At 37.8% G+C, this 22,392-nt stretch overlaps 3 protein-coding genes across 3 annotated transcripts in view; 1 reads left to right on the forward strand and 2 right to left on the reverse strand.

Annotated features, from left to right (window-relative positions):
* The window catches only part of sugp1 (SURP and G patch domain containing 1), an 8,068-nt gene extending 1,788 nt beyond the window's left edge, over nucleotides 1-6,280 (reverse strand). The window contains exons 1-11 of the mRNA XM_060869119.1: nucleotides 6,163-6,280; nucleotides 5,570-5,732; nucleotides 5,364-5,467; nucleotides 4,314-4,544; nucleotides 3,628-3,751; nucleotides 3,408-3,505; nucleotides 2,999-3,122; nucleotides 2,438-2,757; nucleotides 1,643-1,749; nucleotides 1,078-1,255; nucleotides 215-321 (exon numbers count right to left, since the gene is read on the reverse strand). Coding sequence (XP_060725102.1) covers nucleotides 215-321; nucleotides 1,078-1,255; nucleotides 1,643-1,749; nucleotides 2,438-2,757; nucleotides 2,999-3,122; nucleotides 3,408-3,505; nucleotides 3,628-3,751; nucleotides 4,314-4,544; nucleotides 5,364-5,467; nucleotides 5,570-5,732; nucleotides 6,163-6,181 — 1,575 coding nt within the window. The 5' untranslated portion in view covers nucleotides 6,182-6,280. The remainder of the gene's footprint in view (nucleotides 1-214; nucleotides 322-1,077; nucleotides 1,256-1,642; nucleotides 1,750-2,437; nucleotides 2,758-2,998; nucleotides 3,123-3,407; nucleotides 3,506-3,627; nucleotides 3,752-4,313; nucleotides 4,545-5,363; nucleotides 5,468-5,569; nucleotides 5,733-6,162) is intronic.
* A 2,833-nt stretch (nucleotides 6,281-9,113) lies between these two features.
* On the forward strand, nucleotides 9,114-14,040 carry cib3 (calcium and integrin binding family member 3). The gene is made up of 6 exons (XM_060869143.1): nucleotides 9,114-9,341; nucleotides 9,584-9,618; nucleotides 10,510-10,621; nucleotides 11,376-11,523; nucleotides 13,345-13,540; nucleotides 13,747-14,040. The coding sequence occupies exons 1-6, from the start codon at nucleotides 9,291-9,293 to the stop codon at nucleotides 13,766-13,768; spliced, it is 564 nt and encodes a 187-aa protein (XP_060725126.1). The 5' UTR covers nucleotides 9,114-9,290; the 3' UTR covers nucleotides 13,769-14,040.
* A 66-nt stretch (nucleotides 14,041-14,106) lies between these two features.
* Nucleotides 14,107-21,864, reverse strand: rab8a (RAB8A, member RAS oncogene family). Its single transcript, XM_060869142.1, has 8 exons — nucleotides 21,653-21,864; nucleotides 20,523-20,583; nucleotides 18,816-18,876; nucleotides 18,646-18,723; nucleotides 18,471-18,560; nucleotides 17,764-17,829; nucleotides 17,115-17,165; nucleotides 14,107-16,574 (listed from the first exon to the last, which is right to left on the reverse strand). The coding sequence occupies exons 1-8, from the start codon at nucleotides 21,774-21,776 to the stop codon at nucleotides 16,485-16,487; spliced, it is 621 nt and encodes a 206-aa protein (XP_060725125.1). The 5' UTR covers nucleotides 21,777-21,864; the 3' UTR covers nucleotides 14,107-16,484.
* Between the last annotated feature and the right edge of the window lie 528 nt (nucleotides 21,865-22,392).

Genomic DNA, 22,392 nt, shown 5'->3' on the forward strand with positions numbered 1-22,392 from the left:
TAAATAAGAATGGAAAAAAAAACACCCGTCTTTGTAGTTCTACAGGAGTGTATTAGTGATTATAAATCATTTCTGAGCACATTTCATTTCACATCAATGTGGTTAGAATGAAAGAGGATAAAACGATGTTTTCAGCAATATTCAAAAACACATGACAAGGTTGTTGAGAAGCTGTAAGGGCTGATTTATGGTTCTACAAAGACGAGTCTCTCACCTTCAGAGCCTTAAACGTTTCCATGAACTTCTCCAGCTCGTCGGGTGGCAAAAAGTCACCAATGAAATGCTTTCCTTTCCCCATCTCGGTCAGCTGCTCAGCCCACTCTGCACCGAAAGACATCACATGATTTGAAATGCGATAATAACTAGATTTGTAAAGTTCGTCGCGACAAACTTTGACGTTGGCTTTGACGGTGCAAGTATTCGCAAAGGCCTGTGCTTTTTGGAAGCGAGTGGACAGAAAGATAGGGTGCCAAAACATTTGGAGGCAAGTGGAGACGAGCATCATCAGAATACATGTGAAGAAGTTTTCCTCATTGTTCTGAGTGTTTTGATATATGACATGTCAATGTTGTAAAAATTTTTTTTGATTTTCCATATTTTGGGGCGGGGCTGCGGCACAACCGAAAGGCCAGTCGGTAAACCAATTTAAAACTTTGTTCAGAGTATCACCCTAAAGGAGCTGGCCGAGTTTGGCGTTGATAGTTCAAAAGCTTGCTGAGTTATAAACCTCCAAATTTTGTAATGGGAGTCTATGGGGGGAAAAAGGCCAATTTTTGAATACTCGGATCACTTAGAAAAGTAATAGCAACAAACTTCAGACCAGGGTCTACAACATATCCGAATTTGGTGTATGTGGCTCGAAAGCCCTAGGCCGCATTAAATTTTATAAATTCTTGTCTAAGCTTAAATAGGAAAACAGAATGTTGGCTTCTACAAAGCGACATAAGTTTGTAGGATCACAACTGCTAGCAGGTCTCCATCACAATATGAGTGAATATTAAACTGCACCAAAACTCTCTTTTTTTTGTTAGAGGAACTGCTAGCTGTAACCCTCATGTCCAAAAACAAATGGCTGACCCCTTGTTTTTTCCATTTCCATCTTTCGGAGTCGGTGTTCCCAGGTGCCGTGCTTGTTGTCGATCTCCTCGTCGCTGTCGTACTCGTGCTGGTGATCACGCACAGCCTTTTCCCACATCAGCTGCATATCCTGCATTGCCTTCTTGTGTTTCATGATCATATCGAACATTTCCTGCATCTGGGTGCATGTTACACAAACACAATGTCTAATGCAACAGTTAACAGAATTAACAACATCTCGTACATCTCTTTCTGAATGCATACTTAATATAGCCATAATAACAGCTGTAAAATGTAAAATGTCGAAATGTTAAATAGGTCTAGTGGAATATTTCATGTAGGTGAAAGTTTATAAATAAATATACACCATATTATTAACATTATAACAAAATCTTGCTAAAAACAACAGTCTAAACTTTACTTTGGCTAAAAAAATCTGCCCGAAAAATCTGTGATTTGCCTAAGAAAGAGGCTGAATTTCCACTTTCCCTTTTGGTGTAGAATTTATCCTTTTTCCCAGTTTGGTGTGTGTGTGTGTGTGTGTGTGTGTGTGTGTGTTTCATACCTCCTGCTGTTCTTTAAGTTGTTTCTTCTGATCCTCAGAGAGCTCTGTGACCCCCACCAGACCAACCGGCTTCCCTTTCTTATAACCCAATCCTATCAGTTCCTGCTCTGTAATTCAGACACACACAGACAGACAGACGCACACACAGACAGACAGACGCACACACAGACAGACAGACAGACGCACAGACAGACGCACACACAGACAGACAGACAGATGCACACACAGACAGACAGACAGACAGACGCACAGACAGACACACCCAGACAGACACACAACACACACAGACCACACACACAGACACACACAGACACACACACACACACACAGACACACAGACACACACACACAGACACACACACACACAGACACAGACACACACAGACACACACAGACACACACACAGACACACACAGACACACACACACACAGACACACACACACACAGACACACACAGACACACACAGACACACACACACACAGACACACACACACACAGACACACACACAGACACACACACACACAGACACACACACAGACACACATGCCAGTAAACACACATGTACCTTTGATTATTACGCTGTGTACTTGGCTAAGCCTTTACTTACACAGCAGCACAGAAACATCTGCTGCTTGACTTTTCCCAAACTGCTTCCTTCATTTCAGAGACCTAACTACGCAGAAGAAGAGCTCTAAACAACCATACAGGACTGTGTGTATATTCTATCACATGTCTAGTATCTGTCCATCTGTAGAGATATTTATTTAAGGACACACAAACATGGTAGCGTACCAGACAGCGCGGGTGCATCAGGATCTGGCTTAACCATTTGAGGGATGACGACAGAAGGAACCGGCAGCTCCACTCGGTCATCCTCAGATCCCCAGCGACTCTTCCTCTTGCGCTTTGCACCTGCAGTAGCTCCGTCCTGATACTGCTCTGTTTGGGGTGAACCGAGGTTGTAGGGAGTTGGTGGAGTTGTACCCGGGCGCTTGGTCCCTGAAGAAAACTCGACACTGGGTGGTGATGCAGATTGGCTATTGGACTGATGGTATTCCTCCACTTTGGACTTGTAGAAGTGGTGAGCTGGACTTTGGTGATCATACAGGAAGCTAGAGAAGGGACATTAGTCTCAGTCATATCCTTAAACCAATACAGTTTAAATATAAGCTTGATATATGGTCTGTTTGAATCTTTTTAGCCTATAGTCTAAAAAAAACTTTGAACCCAATTAGGGAAAGTAAAACCAGTAAGTGTGTGCTGGTGGTGCACATTAACGTGACACAATGGTACATAATTAAGCAACATTCTGTGAACCTACCATAACGTGAACTGAAGAGTGAAAAGTCTCACCTGAAGGTGGGGTTGTCGAGGTTGTGTTTGATAGCGATGGCCTCCACCTCTGGCCCTCCGTCGGCCACGAAGCGGGCCAGCTTCTCCGCCACCTTCTTTGTTTCCTCGTCCACTGAGGGGGAGACTTTAAGCAGCTTATCAGTACTGGGACTCAATTCAAACTACTACTCAACTGCCTCATATCAGTCTACTGCAGGTGGAGGGATAAAAGAGGGAGGGGGCGGCACGTAGGTAATCTGTGAACCTCTCTCAACGCTCAGTGAGACTGATCTTTATTTGTAATAATAGGATTCTTCTATTAATACGCATGTATTGAAACAGCTGTAGAACTAGAATTGCGCTCTCTCTCTCTCTTGCAGACACAATTTCAAAATGACGGAGAAGGGTAAAAACATGGATGTTCTCTTACCATCAAACGGTGTAGATGATCTGTGCGTCTCTTTTCTAAGTCGCGCTACTTTCTTGCGAAAGTACAGATATTCCTTGCTGTCCTTCTCAAACAAGAATCTACATGGAAAAAAAAGCGACATGGATTATATTTAAATGTCCGTCATAGATTAAAATTAGATGAAGGTAGGAAGTTAGGAGATACCACATACTGTGTATAGCCACATACTCAATGGACTTACGAGAACATGGGATTGTCCTTGTAGTCTTCCACAGCTTTCCTCTCAAGCTCTGGCCCGCCTTCGGCAACGAAAGCAGCCAACCGGTTGATGATGCGGACCAAATCTTCATCCTCTGGGGGGGAAACTTTAAGCAGGCTATGAGTACGCCGCCTTAACTCACACATTCACAACTGCATACTAATAAAACAGGACACGAAGTGCGGCATGCTGTGAAACACGCACTCTCCACTAGAGCAACATGTTTCGACAGCCCATTACAATACAAGCTCAAAAAAAAAAAAAAAGACACAAAAATAACTTATTTCTTAAATCAAAACTAGATTTGCATGAAGAGAAAATTCAGCACAATGCTGTCCAATCAAACTTTTTACATTTGCATACCAGGTCAAAAACAACAGAATACTGGGAGCTTAGAAACCAGGAGTCATAAATATAATGGAAATATATAATCAGAAAATATGTCGACCTAAATATGTTGAGCAAAATACAGGAAAAAAATCTAATACAGCGGCTAATCAAATTACGTATGCTGTAATAAGATTGGTTCCTGACTACCAGATGGCAAACAGTTTAATTAACATTTGAGTTTAATTATCATTTGATTTTAATTAACATTTGAGTTTAATTAACTTCAGGCACTATCGCATAAAAGTAAACACGGACTTTAAAAAGTGCTGTTGGGTTACCTTTAATCTCCAGGTAGTACGAATCGTCGGTCTCATCCTCGTCCTCATCCTCGTCTGGTGAGCTGAAGACGCTCGGTCGGGGGATCTGAAGTGGCGTCTTTTTGGTCTGGGAGTAGCTCTTGTATTGATTAAGCATGCTGCCGACACCCAAACCGGGCCGTTTCCCAACCAGAACGTTTTTCTTCTGGCTCTGTGAGGAAGACGAGGTCCTGTTGGAGTCACTGCTGGAAGCTGCGTGTAAATCAGTACGTTATACAGGGTTATTATCTTTTAAACATTAATGTTATCCAAACTTAGAATGAACACTCGAATGTATAAAGTCTGCAAATCTTTAGAGGAAATTGAAAAAGATAGAACTGTAAAGCAGCAAGAACTTTACGGTCTTTCACAGATATTGCTTTAAAGTGAAATCTAATCTAAAGTATGTTCTATATTTATACAACGTTAGTTTGTGTCGGCTAATTTTATTGTACAAGCGACGTCCCAAGAGTGCTGATATACTAAATAACAACACTGGGACATCTCGCTGATTAGAGCACTAAACATTTAGATTAAATTTCGGCTCTAGCGATGGTTCATACACCGAAATCATCATTACACTTGCTATGAGCTGTGAGTCAATTTGTATGTTTCCATGGCAACAGGTAACATTCTTTACAGCTGTAGATTCTTTGGAAACTGAGTTCTGTGACTGGGCAAAAAAAAAAAAAAAAAAAAATTTTGTTTCTATATTATGTCTGAAATCTGTTACTCTATGGAACAGTACATATCGTTGTACTGAATGTCACCTACAGCGTAGTGTAACGTGCTATGGATGAATAAGAGCTGTGCTGACATTCAGTACAATGCACATTTCTTTATTAAACTACAATATGTGTGTGTAGTGATTGTGGTACAAGTTTAGCAATTGTGCGCTTTGCTGATGTCAGAGGGAGATGTTGCTAGCGATGGAAAAATATGCGATAAAATAACATGCTTGTAGTACACAAAAAGACACCGGCATGAGGTCAACGATGCTGGTTACGTTCAAATCCTAACCTAGTTTTATACCTAAATCTGGGTTGGATTTCTCCTTCTGCATCTTTAGAAATTGCTGAAGAAAGCTTCCATCGTTCACGAACTTGTTTGAGGACAATGCCTGTGAATCAGGGATACTAAAAAACACAAAGGTTTTTGTTTAGAATAACAGCTTCACCACAGTGATGATGACTTGTTTGTTAGTAAACGAGGAGGATGAGAATGGAGAGTTGTGGAACCTTTCTTCTGGCGGCTTGCTGGGAGTCGACAGATTCTGTTTGGCTTGCTCAGCCAACTTGGCCTCTATTTCTCTCTTCTTCTGTGCTATGAGCTCCTCCTGACGCATTATAACGTTGAACTTGCTCTTCTGGTGAGCTGATTTACTTTTCCAGCCTCCTCGAGCTTAAAATAAAAGAAGAAGAGTAACATCATCATTACTGTGAGACATACAAATCAGTATGGAAAGAATTTAAACACTAATGAAACAGATCTTAAAATATTATCAGGTATTTTACAGGATTACTACAATAGTCGAGTTTTTTCCCCCCAACCTATCCCGAAGCCTACGCTGTGATTGGCTAGAAATTTACACCAACAGCCAATCAGCGGCTCGGACAGTGTTTTTTAACCAATCCAAGCGATGAGGGAGGGCTCTGTACCGCAAAACAGGTAGTGTAAACCAGTGTACTCGGCTAATTACAGCGGCTAGCTCAACCTAGCCTGCTATTGCTAGCACAACAACGACTTGATTGTTGCATTTATCTACACAGAAACAACATATACGGTGTAATTAAACAACTAAATTCGTAACTTATCCATTTTTATACTTCACCTGCATCATTTGACTCCATTTCTAGGACTTATAAAGCCAGGGTGACGCTGAAGAGGAACGATTTTTCGGGGTCTCTTGAGAAAATAAGTGTTTACCCGTAAGCTGAAGGGTTTACTAGCGCCATCTAGCGGAACGGCGGCTTCAATTTTTAATGAAAGAAAAAGAACCATATAATCAGAAAGGAAAGACAGTAGGAGCGCAAATAAAAGACATAAAATAACTAATCACCGAACAATCAAGTCACAGCTTACTTTACTTTACCTTATATTACCTTACTTTACTTTACCTTACCTTACCTTACATTACATTACATTACTTTACCTTACCTTACCTTACATTACATTATTTTACCTTACCTTACATTACATTACCTTACATTACATTACATTACTTTACCTTACCTTACCTTACATTACATTATTTTACCTTACCTTACCTTACATTACTTTACTTTACCTTACATTACATTACCTTACATTACATTACATTACTTTACCTTACCTTACCTTACATTACATTATTTTACCTTACCTTACCTTACATTACTTTACCTTACCTTACATTACATTATTTTACCTTACCTTACCTTACATTACTTTACTTTACCTTACATTACATTATTTTACTTTACCTTACATTACATTACCTTACCTTACATTACATTACATTACATTACATTACTTTACCTTACCTTACATTACATTACTTTACCTTACCTTACCTTACATTACATTATTTTACCTTACCTTACCTTACATTACTTTACTTTACCTTACATTACATTATTTTACTTTACCTTACATTACATTACCTTACCTTACCTTACATTACATTACATTACATTACTTTACCTTACCTTACATTACATTACTTTACCTTACCTTACATTACATTACTTTACCTTACCTTACCTTACATTACTTTACCTTACATTACTTTACCTTACCTTACTTTACCTTACCTTACATTACATTACTTTACCTTACCTTCCATTACATTACTTTACCTTACCTTACTTTACCTTACATTACATTACTTTACCTTACCTTACCTTACATTACTTTACCTTACATTACTTTACCTTACCTTACTTTACCTTACCTTACCTTACATTACATTACATTACCTTACCTTACATTACTTTACCTTACCTTACATTACATTACTTTACCTTACCTTACCTTACATTACTTTACCTTACCTTACATTACATTACTTTACCTTACCTTACATTACATTACTTTACCTTACCTTACATTACATTACTTTACCTTACCTTACCTTACATTACTTTACCTTACCTTACCTTACCTTACCTTACCTTACATTACATTACTTTACCTTACCTTACCTTACCTTACCTTACCTTCCATTACATTACTTTACCTTACCTTACATTACATTACTTTACCTTACCTTACCTTACCTTACCTTACATTACATTACTTTACCTTACCTTACATTACCTTACCTTACCTTACATTACATTACATTACTTTACCTTACTTTACATTACATCACCTTACCTTACATTACTTTACCTTACCTTACCTTACCTTACCTTACTTTACCTTACCTTACCTTACCTTACCTTTTGATCTTTAGCAGTTTAACCCATAGCCACTAGGGGTCAGGGTTTTTTTTATTTTGATTTGACACATTTACAGCCACATTTGTTTACCTAAGCCTGATACCATATCATACTTTTAAAGGTGATGTACTCTTGCCCCCCCACAACAGTCATTAGAAATAGAAGTTCTGAAATACTTTTACGCACATGGATCTGATGAAATTGAACTCTTCTGCCAAATTCTGATAAATTATTGTCTCAGCAAGGAATAAAATTTCCATTTTGAAATGAATGAACAGACAGCAGTCACCTGCTCGAGTAATATATTTATATTAAATGGTAACAGATCATTAAAAATGGCAACACATTTGAATATGAAGCTAAAATTGTATCTATATTATATGGAATAGCTAGGATTTATTTGTTAAGAAAACAACAACTAACATAATTATTAAATTAAGAGGGATGAAATACTTTAGAATATAAATCTGGATGGTCTGATCTTGTGGATGCAACTGTGTCATTAAAGAATAAAATAGAATTGAAGACTTTATTTTGTTACATCTACATTACAGCACAGTGAAATTCTTTCTTCACATATCCCATCTTTGGAGGTTGGAGTCAGGGTGCAGGGTCAGACATGATACAGCACTCTGTAGCAAGGGCTTTGCTCAAGGGCCCAACAGTGACAGCTTGGCAGTGCTGAGGGTTGAACCCTGATCCTCAGATCAACAACAGAACCATTTTCTAAATGTCAATGAATGTTACTATGAATTATTTACCACGAATATAACCCCAATGACAAGAATTTGTACCTTAAACCACAATTTGTTGTTTCTTTTTCTGTTGTCTTTTTTCTTTTCTTTTCTGTGACATGCTTCTGATAAACAACTCTGTCTATATAGATAAACAGAAGTGACATAAACAATGTAAACCTGAACAATAGCGATACGCACTGACACACTGATACCAGTCCCCCTTGGCATTGCTGCTCCTCCACAATAAAGTCACAGTGCAAAGGAAAAAGTGTGAACACATGAATATTTCATGATCAATTACCAGGCATTTGTCCTCACATCAATGAGATACCTCTAAATTCTGCATTCATCAGTGTCTACATATTTTGTTCATATTATCAATAACATTAACAATTATGCAAGGCATTAGGTTTAAGATTTCACTTTAATGGCGGTTTGTGTTCCTGAACCCAGTTGTGTGTGTGTTGTGATCCTGGTTAAAACATGGTGTAACCTGACTCTGGTCTGAGGCGTCACCCCCCAGTCCTCAGCAGGGGCTCTGTGCCACTGGCACTCCCGCTGACCGACAGCACGCATTCACGTCCAAAATGGGCCTGCCATTCAAAGCAATGAAAACGATGAAACGTGGCCATTATAATGGGGACACAGAGGGATATCTGATCCACCTCTGTTCTTCCCAAGTCCTCATTATCGCAGGCATTTCATAGCTGAAATATCTGTTCGCATCTCCACAGTATTGCAGAGCGACACACTCGCAGACTAAAACTGCGTTCGCATGCTGGGCTGTATGTCACAGGGAAATGGGGAACAAGCAGACTGTTTTCACTCAACAGCAGCTGGATGCGTATCAGGTCAGTCAAATTTCAGCTCAGGATGAGAAATCAGTAGTGATCCTAGAAGAACCTTTGTAGCCTCTAGAACCTCTTAAGCAAGGCTCGGTCTTTGCTGATAATCTTAATATTGTTTAAAATGAATAAGAATATTAGGAGCAAGTGAGAAAAATGTGTATATTCAATAAATAGGAGTTACTTGACATTACCACAATACTTTATCTTTATATTAGCATCATTTCCATTTCCATTCTGATTTACAGGACTGTACATTTTTCACCAGAAAAGAAATTTTAAGGTAAAATTTTTTAATTTGTTCAAGAAATCAATTCTGTGCAACGTTACCAACAACACCAACCTTCTTTCTTTCTTTCTTTCTTTCTTTCTTTCTTTCTTTCTTTCTTTCTTTCCTTCTTTCTTTCAAAATAAATATCTTTTTGTAATTGTTTTATGTCTTTTGCATTATTGTCTCAGTCCCATACATATATATATGTATTTGTTTTAAAGTAGCATATCAACATGTCAATAACAATAACAATTTAATAACAATAACAATTGTACACTAGGCAAATTCATCTCTCTCTCTCTCTCTCTCTCTCTCTCTCTCTCTCTCTCTCTCTCTCTCACTATATATATATATATATATATATATATATATATATATATATATATATATATATATATATATATATATATATACATACATATATACGTGTATATATATATATATATATATATATATATATATACGTGTATATATATATATATATATATATATATATATATATATATATATATATATATATATATATATATACACATACATATTCATATATACACGTATATATATATATATATATATATATGTGAAACAGCCTGGTAAAAAAAAATTTAATAATTAAGAATATACTTCTTTATTCCAAACGATGTGTACTGTTCACTGATGTGAAGTCAATCAGGTCATTTGGAAAAAGACTTTGTGCTTTGTTTAAAAAATAAAATAAAATAATAATTTTATATATATATATATATATATATATATATATATATATATATATATATATATATATATATATATACACACACACACACACATATATATATATATATCTCATCTATCTCATATATACAGTACACATCGTTAGGAATAAAGAATTATATTCTTAATTATTAATTTTTTTTTTACCAGGCTGTTTCATAGGTATCACGATTTGGCCCCACAGCTTGTTCCGCTTGACTACACCACCCAGCCAGATGTGCGTCTGCCCTATGAGCTGATTGACAGCATGCCAGAACTGAAGGTACCGTATACAGGCCTCCCACTGCACTAACACTACACCCTGAACCACTCGCTCCGTGTTCCTTATCAATTATGGATCCGCTACTAATTGATCGCAGCCTTGGAGAGGTTGCGTGTCATCAGATCCCCCTGAACTTGAGAAAGCATCAACTTATGGACTCTGCTGAAGTGCAAGTCCATTACACGCCACTTCACACAGCATTATTCACATTGATCACTAGCTTATCTGTCACAACAAGAACCAGGGGTCATGATTTCCATCAGAAAACCTATCCACCAATAATCACACAGATGTGGAAAATGTTTATGATGTACGGTTACGACGCCAGTATTTACAAGTCCACATACCTATAAAAAAACTTACATATTAGAGGCTCACCAAAACAGCAAAGGTGAAGTTTATAAAAAGGTCCAGATGATGTTTGGAGCTTGTGTCCACTGTACTGTAGCTTCAGACTCTTCTTCTTGGCTGTTCTACCTATTTTCCTCAAAGGTTCAGTGTTTTGTGTATAGTGAGATGCTTTTCTGCTCATCACAGTTGTAAAAAGTGGTTTATTGTGTTAACATAGTCGTCCTGTTAGCTTTAACCAGCAGTATTGTGTTGTTTTTCATCTGTCTAAACTCCAGAGACTTTTACTCTGACATCTTTATGTCAATTTAGAATAGAGTTTTGAGGTTGGATTTCTTTGTCATGATGTGAAATAAATTTTTTTACCTACCCGTAATTACATACTGTGTGTCTACTGTGTGTTCAGGATAATCCGTTTAGGCAGAGAATCGCAGAAGTGTTTTCTGAGGATGGAGAAGGAAACATGACTTTGGACGATTTCTTGGATATGTTCTCAGTGCTGAGCGAAATGGCACCAAGAGATCTAAAGGCCTACTATGCATTCAAAATCTATGGTCAGTCCAAGTTAGAAAAATTGTACCCGGATTACAGTATACACACACACACACACCCACACCCACACACCATGCCAAACCTCTCACAGGCCAGTGTATCAGTGGTGTCATTATTTATGATAAAGTAGTTTAAAATGCCTGTAGGTCAGAGACACATGTACAGGAGCAGAGATCATCGGATATTTATTGTGATAATCGCGTACAGACCAGCTGACAGGACATTAAAACAAGGTGTAAATAATGCATAGGTTTGTCAGAGCATGGTCGATCTCCAAACAGAACTCCCAACAGAACAGTGTGTGTGTGAGGCTGCCTAATTAAACATGCTATCAGATTAAGACAGTTTACAGCAGCACATGCTCCATGGCCTCTGAAGGTCAAGAGAAAGTTTTCATTCATTATTTACAGACAGTAAACAAAAGGAGCTTTGCTACACCGATGACTGATGGAAGCACAAGCCTCATCTCCATATCTGCATTTAACTGAATCAAACAGAAACACAGCAGTGGAAGCCAAAGCAAGAACCCACAAGAGGTTTAATTTTTTTTATTGTAAAACTGACAAATCGTTAATCCTGTCATGTAAATTTAGTTGAGACATTTTTGTTGCCTTTAGCTTCACATTGTAATTACAAACATAACATGCTGTAGTTAGCAAAATTATAGCTGCCATTTTCAAACTGTACAATACAAACCACACGACTAATTTATCATATGATGCTTACCACCATATGACAGACTGTTATCTAAAAAAATCAGTCAAAAAAAATGACCTGAGGTAAAACAAGGCACCTTAACCACAGAGAAATAGAGCCATGCTAACATAGAAGGCTCTCGATCTAGCTAGCATAAGATGAATATTATATATGTTATATGGTAGCTCGTGTCAGCTACTTGGCTAGTAAAAAAATAATAGATCCAATAATTGATCCAATTTATTCTCTAACTTAGACTTATTCTGCTATTTTATCTAATTATATATAAATATTGTTACTAAGCCAAAACGTGGCCTTTGAAGCATGTGTACAGATTTAGACATGCTAATCTATTTTATTTAATCATCCTCATGTTTGTTAGCAACATTAGCATTCCGTTCTAATACACAGATTTAAACACTATGCATGTTAGAATGTTAAAAATCTATCGGGATATATTTTATGGGATACACGGTGCTTCATCTGGAGATTTGTCTGTTTTTCTCAGTATATATTATGTAAGGAATAAAACAAAAGTGTGAGTGTGTGTGTTGTAGCAAAATCAAACCAATTGAAACTGAGAATTCGGTTGAGATAATTTGAATGATTTAGTCCATATGTTATTATACAAAACAGATGAGTCCAGTCAGAAGTTCTTCCACTCCAATCTGAACACATCATGCTTTGTACACAGGTCCCGAATTTTGATGCTGGAACAGAATTTGCTTTCATAGTTCCAGTGAAGGGAAATTGCAAAGCCACATCATTGCATTCTTATCAACTGTGGGATGTGGTAGCTTAGTGGTTAAGGTGTTGGGCTACCAATCGGAAGGTTGTGAGTTCAATTCCTACGTCCACCAAGCTGCCACTGCTGGACCCCTGAGCAAGGCCCTTAACCCTCAATTGCTCAGTTGTATAAAAAATGAGATAAAGAAAGTAAGTCGCTCTGGATAAGGGCGTCTGCTAAATGATGTAAATTGTGTGCCTCCAGCTTTGTTGCTAAATTTAGGGAAGGACCATGTTTGTGGTCCCAGTCATGCGTCTACCAAATTTTAGCCATTCTGTATTGAGCATCTGTCTTGAGCTTGAAAAGTGTATATCATTATTCACAGATTTTCCTTTCTCAGACTTTAACAACGACGACTTCATTTGTAAATCGGACCTGGAGAAGACCTTGAACAAGCTAACGCGGAACGAGCTAACCGAGGACGAAGTGAGCATGGTGTGTGAAAAAGTCCTCGACGAAGCCGATATGGACAACGACGGCCGTCTGTCACTAGAGGATTTCCAGCACATGATCGTGAGAGCACCAGACTTTCTCAGGTTAGAGCTACTGCACATCTAAAGCTCAGGAACAGAAGTGTAGAAGTATCTTATGTATATTTTCTCTTTATAGGTATCATAATTCCAGTGGCCTTAATTTTTTAAAAACAAAGAACAATGTGAACAATCATATGGACCTGTGTAGCTCTGTATTTAAAACCAGCAGAAAGGGAATATATTACAGGTCTATTTTTTTTCCTCCCTAGCACATTCCATATCAGAATATAAGACAAGTATGGATTTAAGGACAAGTCTCTTCTCTGACTGAGCAGAATGTAGACACTACAGGACAGTGACGAGAAGATGGAGGAAATATCACCTGACCTCAGGAAAAAATTACAGCACTTTTCTGCAGAGAACAACGAATCAATGAAACAGCGAAATGCATCAAACCAAGTTGTTGCACTTCCTCGATCGACACTTCATGTTTTAGTTTCCTCCCTTCAATGCGACTTTTGTTTGATGATAATAAGCATTGTTTGAGATCCATGGCTTCAAAACCGACCTGTAACATTTAACAATGAAAAATGAGGCACAAAAGAAAAAAAAAAAACACCACACAAAACTTCACTTCTTAAAAGATTCTTATTTTAATAAATCAAAAGCACTGATATCTACAAAACTGTAGACAATTTTTCAACATCATTTTTTTAGAAAGTACAGTACAATTTAAGTAGATCTCTTTTCTGAGTGTTATTTACAATTGTTCCTTTTTTGTTGTTTTTATTATTTTTTTCAAAATGTAACAACTTTCATCTCTCCCGTTCACCTCGCCATCAAAAATTAAACGAACGTTTGTATAAAAGAAACGAAAACGATACGAATGACAGTGATTTCGAGAATAAAATAAAGAAATAAAGATCTGACATTTAAACACTATGAACTGCTTGAAGAGGCTTTGATGGAGCTGACAAAACTGAAAACTTCGGGAAGCTGTGCCGGTTTCATAAACCCTCTCCTCTTCTGTTTTTTCTCCTTTATATCCTCGCCTCTGTCGCTCGGAGTGGCGCTCAACCGTAAAGTGGGCACAGAAAGGGAAATAAATGGCAAGCGCTGGCTCGAGCCGCCGTGCCTGTCGGATCAAAGACAGATCCATTGCTGTGTTACAGGTTACTGAAGTAAAACACACTAAACGGTGAAAACTGTATTTCTCACTCGATACTCTATACAAGTCTCTTATTATTAAAGAGTCACTAAATTGCACAAAAGTGATTGACAAAGCAAAGAAAGAAGAAAAAAAAAAAACAGACTATGGGAATGTTTTTAAGAAGTGTAACAAAAAAAACGTACTGCAGAGAGAGGGGGGAGGGCGAGAGGGAGAGAGAGAGAGAGAAAGCGAGCGCAAGAGAAAATACAAGAGGTCAAAAATGTCACCTTCATAATGCATAGATCTATAATAAGAGATCAAGTATTAGATATTAAGACAAATGGCAGAATGTTAAGGAAGTTGGCTGGAGAGAGACTGGGTGATATGGAGAAATGGACAAACTCATACAGGAAGCAGAGACATTTAAACTCTTTGGAAGGGGGAAAAAGTGCTAAATCTTTTCATTCAAACCAAAGCTTTTCTATTTCAAGTTTCAATGCAAACAAAGAAAACAATTCTCCTATCAGTGAAACTTCTCTCTGCTTCCCAGAACCAAAACTGTAAAACACTGTTTTTATAAAACTCGTAATCAATAAGCTATTGTTCCATCACTTCTTTTTTTTTTTTTTGGAGATATATGATGGGTGTCTTAGCGCTGGTAAGTTAACGGCTCTACTGGCCTATTGCTAGCTCGTATTAACACGTCAGCGAAGATAAAGCGAAAGCAGGCGGCCAACATGAACGACAACAGCAGCTGTTCTATGTGCAGATAAGTCCAGTCATATGAACTCTAATAATCTGAGCGCACACAGGAAATGAGCAGGATATGTTGAAGAATCGTACTGGGTGCATGATGCCATCTATAGTCTCGAACGGGAAGTGACAAGTGTGTTAAGGGTCTATTCAAATCTTATAAAAAAAAAAAACAAACCAAAAAAACACCAAACAAACAAAAAAAAAACCCAGCTGTTTCCTGTTGGGTAAATAGTACTTTTCAAAGCCAAATCAGATGGGGAAAAAAAGCAAACACTAAAGGAGAGATGGTAAAAATACATATTAACGTAGTATGTAAAATACTAACAATATTTCTCTTCTTTAAGACTTGAATACAATTTCTTGTCTTAGATCGGAATAAATATTCAGGTATTTCATTCGAACTCGGATCTGCTTGTAGTATGAATTTTCTTGGGGCAGTTTATAACAGGGCAAAACATGATGCCTTTGTTTTATTAATTAGTTACACAGAGGAATGAACCTACAACAGAACTGCACTAATTACTTCTGAAAAAATACTGTTTTTAAATGTCGGAATGTCGACTGCGAAGTGAGACGTTGTATTAAACTCAATCATAGCAGCTGGCGCAATAAGAAGCACCGGTGTTTCTGTTACTGTGCTGCTTTATGGCGGTCAATAAAAGAAAGTGTGTCTGAGTAACGATCTTGGACGTTATTGACCCCTTCTGTGCCGCAGAGAGAAGACTGCGAAGACTAAATGGGAATGTGTTGTTTAATGTGCGATCTTTAGTCATGATGACATGACAATCCAAAGAATATATTAAAAAAAAAAACCAAAAACATCTACGCAAGCCTGCCGCGGCGTCATCAGGAAAAGGGATGCGAGCTGGAAGACACCATGTGTCAGTGGAAGCAGATCAGATAAGCTGAGCACTCCAGCAGGGCCGGAAGCAGAGAGGTGCTGAAACACAGAGAGACAGGGGGAGAGACAGAGACCGAGAGAGAGAGACAGAGACAGAGAGAGAGAGAGAGCGAGATCGAGAGATAGAGCGAAGTGCTAAAAACAAGAGCACAGTCCAGTTGGGTCCAGCCGCACGTTGGAGGACAATAAGGCCTTGGTCTTCACAGTAGAACACAGCGGAAGAAGCTGCTCTTTTTCTGTTGCTCGGTGGTGATCTTCACTCCTTGATTGCTTTGGGGATTGTTTCCCTCCTATAGCAAGAGACACGGAATGGAAATGGATTAAAATATCCAGAGCACGCTCTGTTCTGCTTCATCTGACATCTAAAGATGAACTGTACATTTCTAAGAGCTATAATAATACATCTATATAACGGAAACACATCTGTAAATTTCAGCTATGATTTAAAGAGAAAGGTTCACTGCAAAGAAAATGATTTTAGAGGAATCCTGATGAGCAATGTAGAAAAGAATAGAAAATAAAGTGTGCAGTGAATAAACATGACAGACAGGACCAGAGTCACACTAGTCTGTGTATTTTACTGAAAGTTCTTGTCATACATTAAATAAAAGCTCATCGATGATTAGTGCCAGCTCCAGACAGGTGACCAGAGAGAATAAACCATACAACTGGAGCCAGACTTTTTCTTACTTTCTGCAGTGAAGCAAGTTTTTAATAATCTACATCTTTCTGTGACAGTAAAGCATCACAGTCTACATTGATTAAGTTTGATACAGGTTGGTTAGGTTCAGGAATCAATGTGAGTTATGAAAAAGGAGAAATGGTCCTACCAGTTTCGTGTCCATCTTTGCTTTAATGTCTCTGGCGAGTGTTAAGAATGCCTACAAGCAGAACAACACAATGCACAATGTCATACTTCACACTTTACTGCATGATCGGAGCGATTCTGTCCTGCTCGAACACTGCTGATACTTTTCATAACGAGAATCTAACATGTTAAACGGTTCTCGTTAGCCATGAGACCTTTATTTCACATAAACATATAAAATGACTGATAAATGAAATGCCTGCAGTGGTTTCAACAGTTGCCGAAGTGAATCATCACCAACATGTCGAGCTGATATCGATAACCGGACAGAGCCGGTGTTTACGGTGACGTATAAAACGTTATCTGTGCACGGAGTCAAGCTGTAAAAATAACAAGAGACGTTAACGTGACGTCTAAGATGAAGTGAGTGTCGCCTGAATACATGAATAATATTCATCAACCGCAGAGTAATGTAATGGAACCTGCCGATCGTGCTGGTGAGCATCATGTCTGTGGTGTAACACTGACGTGTGCATCTGTGGTCATTTTAGCTAAACAGAGAAGTCAAATCTCTTCCGAACGACACTGCTTTTATTTAAAAGCATTCGTGCTTTCCACTGCAGAGACGTTATACGAATGCGTGGTAAATAAGATCTGTACACTTCACTCACGTGTTCCACGTTGATGTTGGCCTTCGCGCTCGTCTCCATGAACTTGATGCCATACTCTAACGCCAGCTGAAGAGAAAAGACATAACACTCTTATAAACCATTAACTGAGATTCTAACAATGTTTTGTGGTGTATTTTTGAGGTTGCACCAGCACATCTTTCAAGTGAGAAACTTGAGAGGAGTGTTAGGGAGAAGAGGGCAGGAAGTCAAGGGTGGCAGTTAATATTGTTGTCTAAAACACTTGTTAATCTTGTACTCAAATCTAAAAGGAGTGTGAGGATCTTTACACTGATATATTTAAAAAAAAAAGAAAAAAAAAAAAAAAAAAAAGAGATGTTTTCTTTATCTGACATGCATTTTTATTACAGTGTTTGGTGAAATTACCCAGTGAAGTTTAACCAGTGATTTTTATTTATTTTTTTATTAGAAACAGATGCAAGTATCAAAATCTCTCTGGGGCTGAGGGTAGGGTTGCAACAACCAGACTTTACCGCTCAGGAATGAAGCAGGATGTGATTCATGTCAAACAATTACATAAGCATCACAGTAAACTAAAAAATAAAAATCAAAAAGCTATGTGAGTGAGACAAGCAGTGCCAATCAAGTGACTGAAATGAGAAACGCATTTTAAAATAAAGTAAAATAAAGAAACATAAATCAATACATGACAGACATCATCACAGCTGATCCGCATCCTTTTCCCTCACCTTCTCTCCTCTGTCTTTGGAAACTTGTCGCTTCTCGTTGATGTCACATTTGTTGCCCAGAATCATTTTCTCCACGTCTGCTGACGCATGCTGAGTAAGAGGTGAAGAGTTGAGTTATAAATCATATCACGGTTCATTTTGTGCGGTATTTATACGATCAGCAATAAAGCCTCACCTCTTCTATGTTTCTAATCCAATTTTTGATGTTGTCAAAGGACTTTTCGTTGGTGATGTCATACACCAGCATAATGCCCTGATCACAGGAGTGAATACATTAGTGTGTTTATTAATGTATATTAATTACAGATGCAGCATTACATAAATTCAGAATGTTCATGAACTCACCATCGCGCCTCTATAATACGCCGTTGTGATCGTCCTGAATCGCTCCTGCCCTGCTGTGTCCCTGCAGGTCACACAGTTAAACTCTATGAGATTGAGGATTCATATCAAGTTGTACACACAGCCAGAAACCAGACTAGTGCTCGGGCTGTGTTCGCAAAATATCTTAATCAAACATGGAGAGATGTCCAAAAACATAGGAGTGGCTTCATTAAACCTGCTCATGAGAATACCTTACTAAGGAAGTGACAGAATTCCTAAGCGCTACAATTCAATATTTTCATCTGTTTAGCCAATTTTCAGCACAAATGACACACTGTACAATAATTATAGGACAACCCTAACCAGAGGACTGATTAACAGGTTAATTAACTATTATTATGATGCCTAGCTGACCGTAATCACAGCTTTGTAGCTGCTGCAATGGAAGCTATCAGATGGTAAACAGAGTCGAGACGTTTCCCACGGACCTGCACTGCATTAATGCTTGACTCCTGGGAAAGAGCATAGTTAATAAATCCTTGCAATACAATACTGGATTTCCTAGCAGATTAAGTAACTGCATCCTGATTAACTCCATAATAAACACCATCGCTACTGAGACACGGTCCTTGTTATGATTAAATATCGCAATCTCTAATTAATTCTAATTGCATAAACATGAACCAGTTCAGTTTCTGGATCAGATCCTCTGTTGTGACTTAACCATTCATATGCACTTAAATTAATAATACAGCTAAAGACAGATCATCAGTCCAGAGATGAGTGAAAGGGCTGGGAATGTTAGCTTATATGGAGGATTTTTCTTTTTATTTAAACTCAGTAACTCAATGACAGCTGAGCTAAGACTAAAAACCTGCAGATGAAAACACAACGCTTGTTTAAAAAAAAAAAAAGTGGTTTATTTGTTGATAAAGTACGTGATTACTCCTCTTTGCATAAAATTCAGACTGCTGTATCTCATCAGTGTGTGATATTAGTCAAACATGGTAACGTGAAGTGAAACTACAAAACAAAATAGGTTAGTGTTCCATAGCAACAGCTCGTACATAGTTTCAGGACAGACACTCCTCGCTCTGAAACCCACATGTATAATCACTGATATGGGCTGAATGAGCTGTGAGATGATATTTATTTAACTTTATTTATAAGGGGTCTCTAGGGTCAGTGCTTTGAAGTACTCATTATGTCTTTTTTTTGCCACAGGACTTCAGGCTTTTTCTCCTAAACATGACAGGCTGTTTTTGTCTAACTAACTAAAAAACAAAACAAAAAAAACCCCAAAAAAGGCAGATAAGGAAAAGATTGTTTAACTTATCCTACTTAACATTAAGCGTAGCTAAAAACAGATAAAAAGTAGGTTCTTCACTTAATTTTGGAAAAAACGCTGCGGTGTAAGAGGAATAAAATACTGGATAAAAGTTGTTCTGTTATTAGAATATTATAAACATCTAGACGATGACGATTTTGTGTCAAGTTGCATCACACACGGTCGCCGATCGTTGTGCTAGGTGGCTAAGCATTAAAAGTAACACTGCTGCCATAGCAACCAATTGTGAGCATACAAATGTATGTCAAGGGCCTAAGTACAAAGTGAGGATCAATAACGACTCGTCAACCTTCCACGTCACCTGTATATTTCAGTTTAAAAGGAACTAGAATCAGCTGACAGTCCATGTGAGGCCTTTAAGTAGAAGACACGAAACATACCATATCTGTAACTTGATCTTCTTGCCGTCTAACTCTATTGTCCTAATCTTGAAATCGATACCTGCAAAATAATAATAATAAAAAAAAGATTAAACAACAAGTACATGAAGCAAGACGTAAACAGTCATCTGGACAGGTTCTCTCTCAGACCTCTGATTCTATAAAAGTACAAGATGTCAGGAAAAGGCCTTGATGGAGCAGAGATAATGTTCACTTCCTCTAATACTGATCATGACTACAAAAGTGCATTAAAACACTTCCTCAGCTTCACACACACAAAAATAAAGTTCATGCTAAAGAGATCACACGTGATCAAAACCTGCTAGATATTTCCACTAGACGTCAAATGTCACCTGGACACAATAAAAACGTTTAAAATGAAAATGCATCTGATAAACTTGAATTGATAAAGTGGGTTGTGTCTAGCTGTGAATGAGCTAAGAAGGTTTGTTAGTTCAGGGACTGGAATATTTTGCTCATTTAGCTAATCAAACAAAAATATTATTAGTTTTCTTCTTTTTTTTAAACAAACAAACAAACAAACAAAAAGAAGCTTAAATATCTATCTAAGCCAATACTGCTTACTCACTAACCAGTTAGCTAACCTCACTCCTTCCGTGATGATAGGATGGAGACGTGTGTGTACGTATATAGGCTCTTGCTAAGCAGCTATTTAACGTTGAACCCAATAAACAAATATACATTGCTACAAATAAACTCGTACGTCGTTTCGGTTTCAACCCAATTTTAAAGTTTCTAAGTTAAATTCTTCACATATATAAAGGATAATGTCTGGTGCGTCAGTTTAAGAGAAAGGTCTAAGTGTGCTTAGCTTGCTAAGTTTAAGCTGGGTGAGGTAACTAGTTAACTAATTAACTAAACTAACTCACTAGCATATCGAAAGCAGGTTGTATTCATGTAAGCTGAGACATTTAGACTGCTATTTCAATAAAACGTAATATAAAAGGTAAGCAAAAACAAACGGCTAAAATACAAGTTAATCCGACTACGTTTGTGAAGAAAGAGTTAGCACAGCTAGCTAAGCTAAGCTAAGCTAAGCTAAGCTAAGCTAGCGCAGAACATATCACAGTGTCACTGTAGTTTACAGGCTTCAGAAAGAATGAACGCACCTATAGTTGAGATAAAAGTCGAGTTAAAGGCGTCTTCTGAAAATCTGAACAACACGCAGGTTTTCCCGACTCCCGAATCCCCGATCAACAGCAGTTTAAACAAGTAATCGTAAGTCTTCGCCATACTTGATAATTTGCGGAAATCCCGCCCGGCAAATTTGCTTAGTGGCGACGCGTAGACAAGCAGCACAGAGCAAAGAGCGTCGGCTCTCCCAGGCTCTGTCCCAAACCGCACTGCTCCCTACTGCTCGATGAGTCGACTAGAGTAACTCGTGCTTGCGCACTATTCTAGGGGACTTCCTAAGTGCAGTAATATGCAGAATGGGACGTGCACAGGAGAACCAGGAAACTGATGCATTGTCCATTGAACAGTACAGAGACTGTAGTTTATATTAAAATATGTTTACAAATATTCATTTCTGCAACACTTTGGGCCCTAAATCCCAAAGCATATTAATAAAGAAAACATGAGAATTAATAAAAATGAACACTGAATAGTAAACAAACAAACAAACAAAAAATAGTTTACCTCAAAGAAGGTATACTTTATGTTTTATAGACTGATTATAATTCTGATTCTACTAATAAATAATAAAAGATTCTACTAATAAATAATATTAATTCACCTATTTCAAGCGTTTGATTTGTAATGCTTTCTTTTTCTCATATTTTGCCAAAGATTTTGACTTGCATTATTCTCAAAGCTGTCAATTCATTCATTCATGACAACAGACGTTTGT

The sequence above is a fragment of the Tachysurus vachellii genome, chromosome 1, assembly GCF_030014155.1.
Source record: "Tachysurus vachellii isolate PV-2020 chromosome 1, HZAU_Pvac_v1, whole genome shotgun sequence".
Lineage (NCBI taxonomy): Eukaryota > Metazoa > Chordata > Actinopteri > Siluriformes > Bagridae > Tachysurus > Tachysurus vachellii.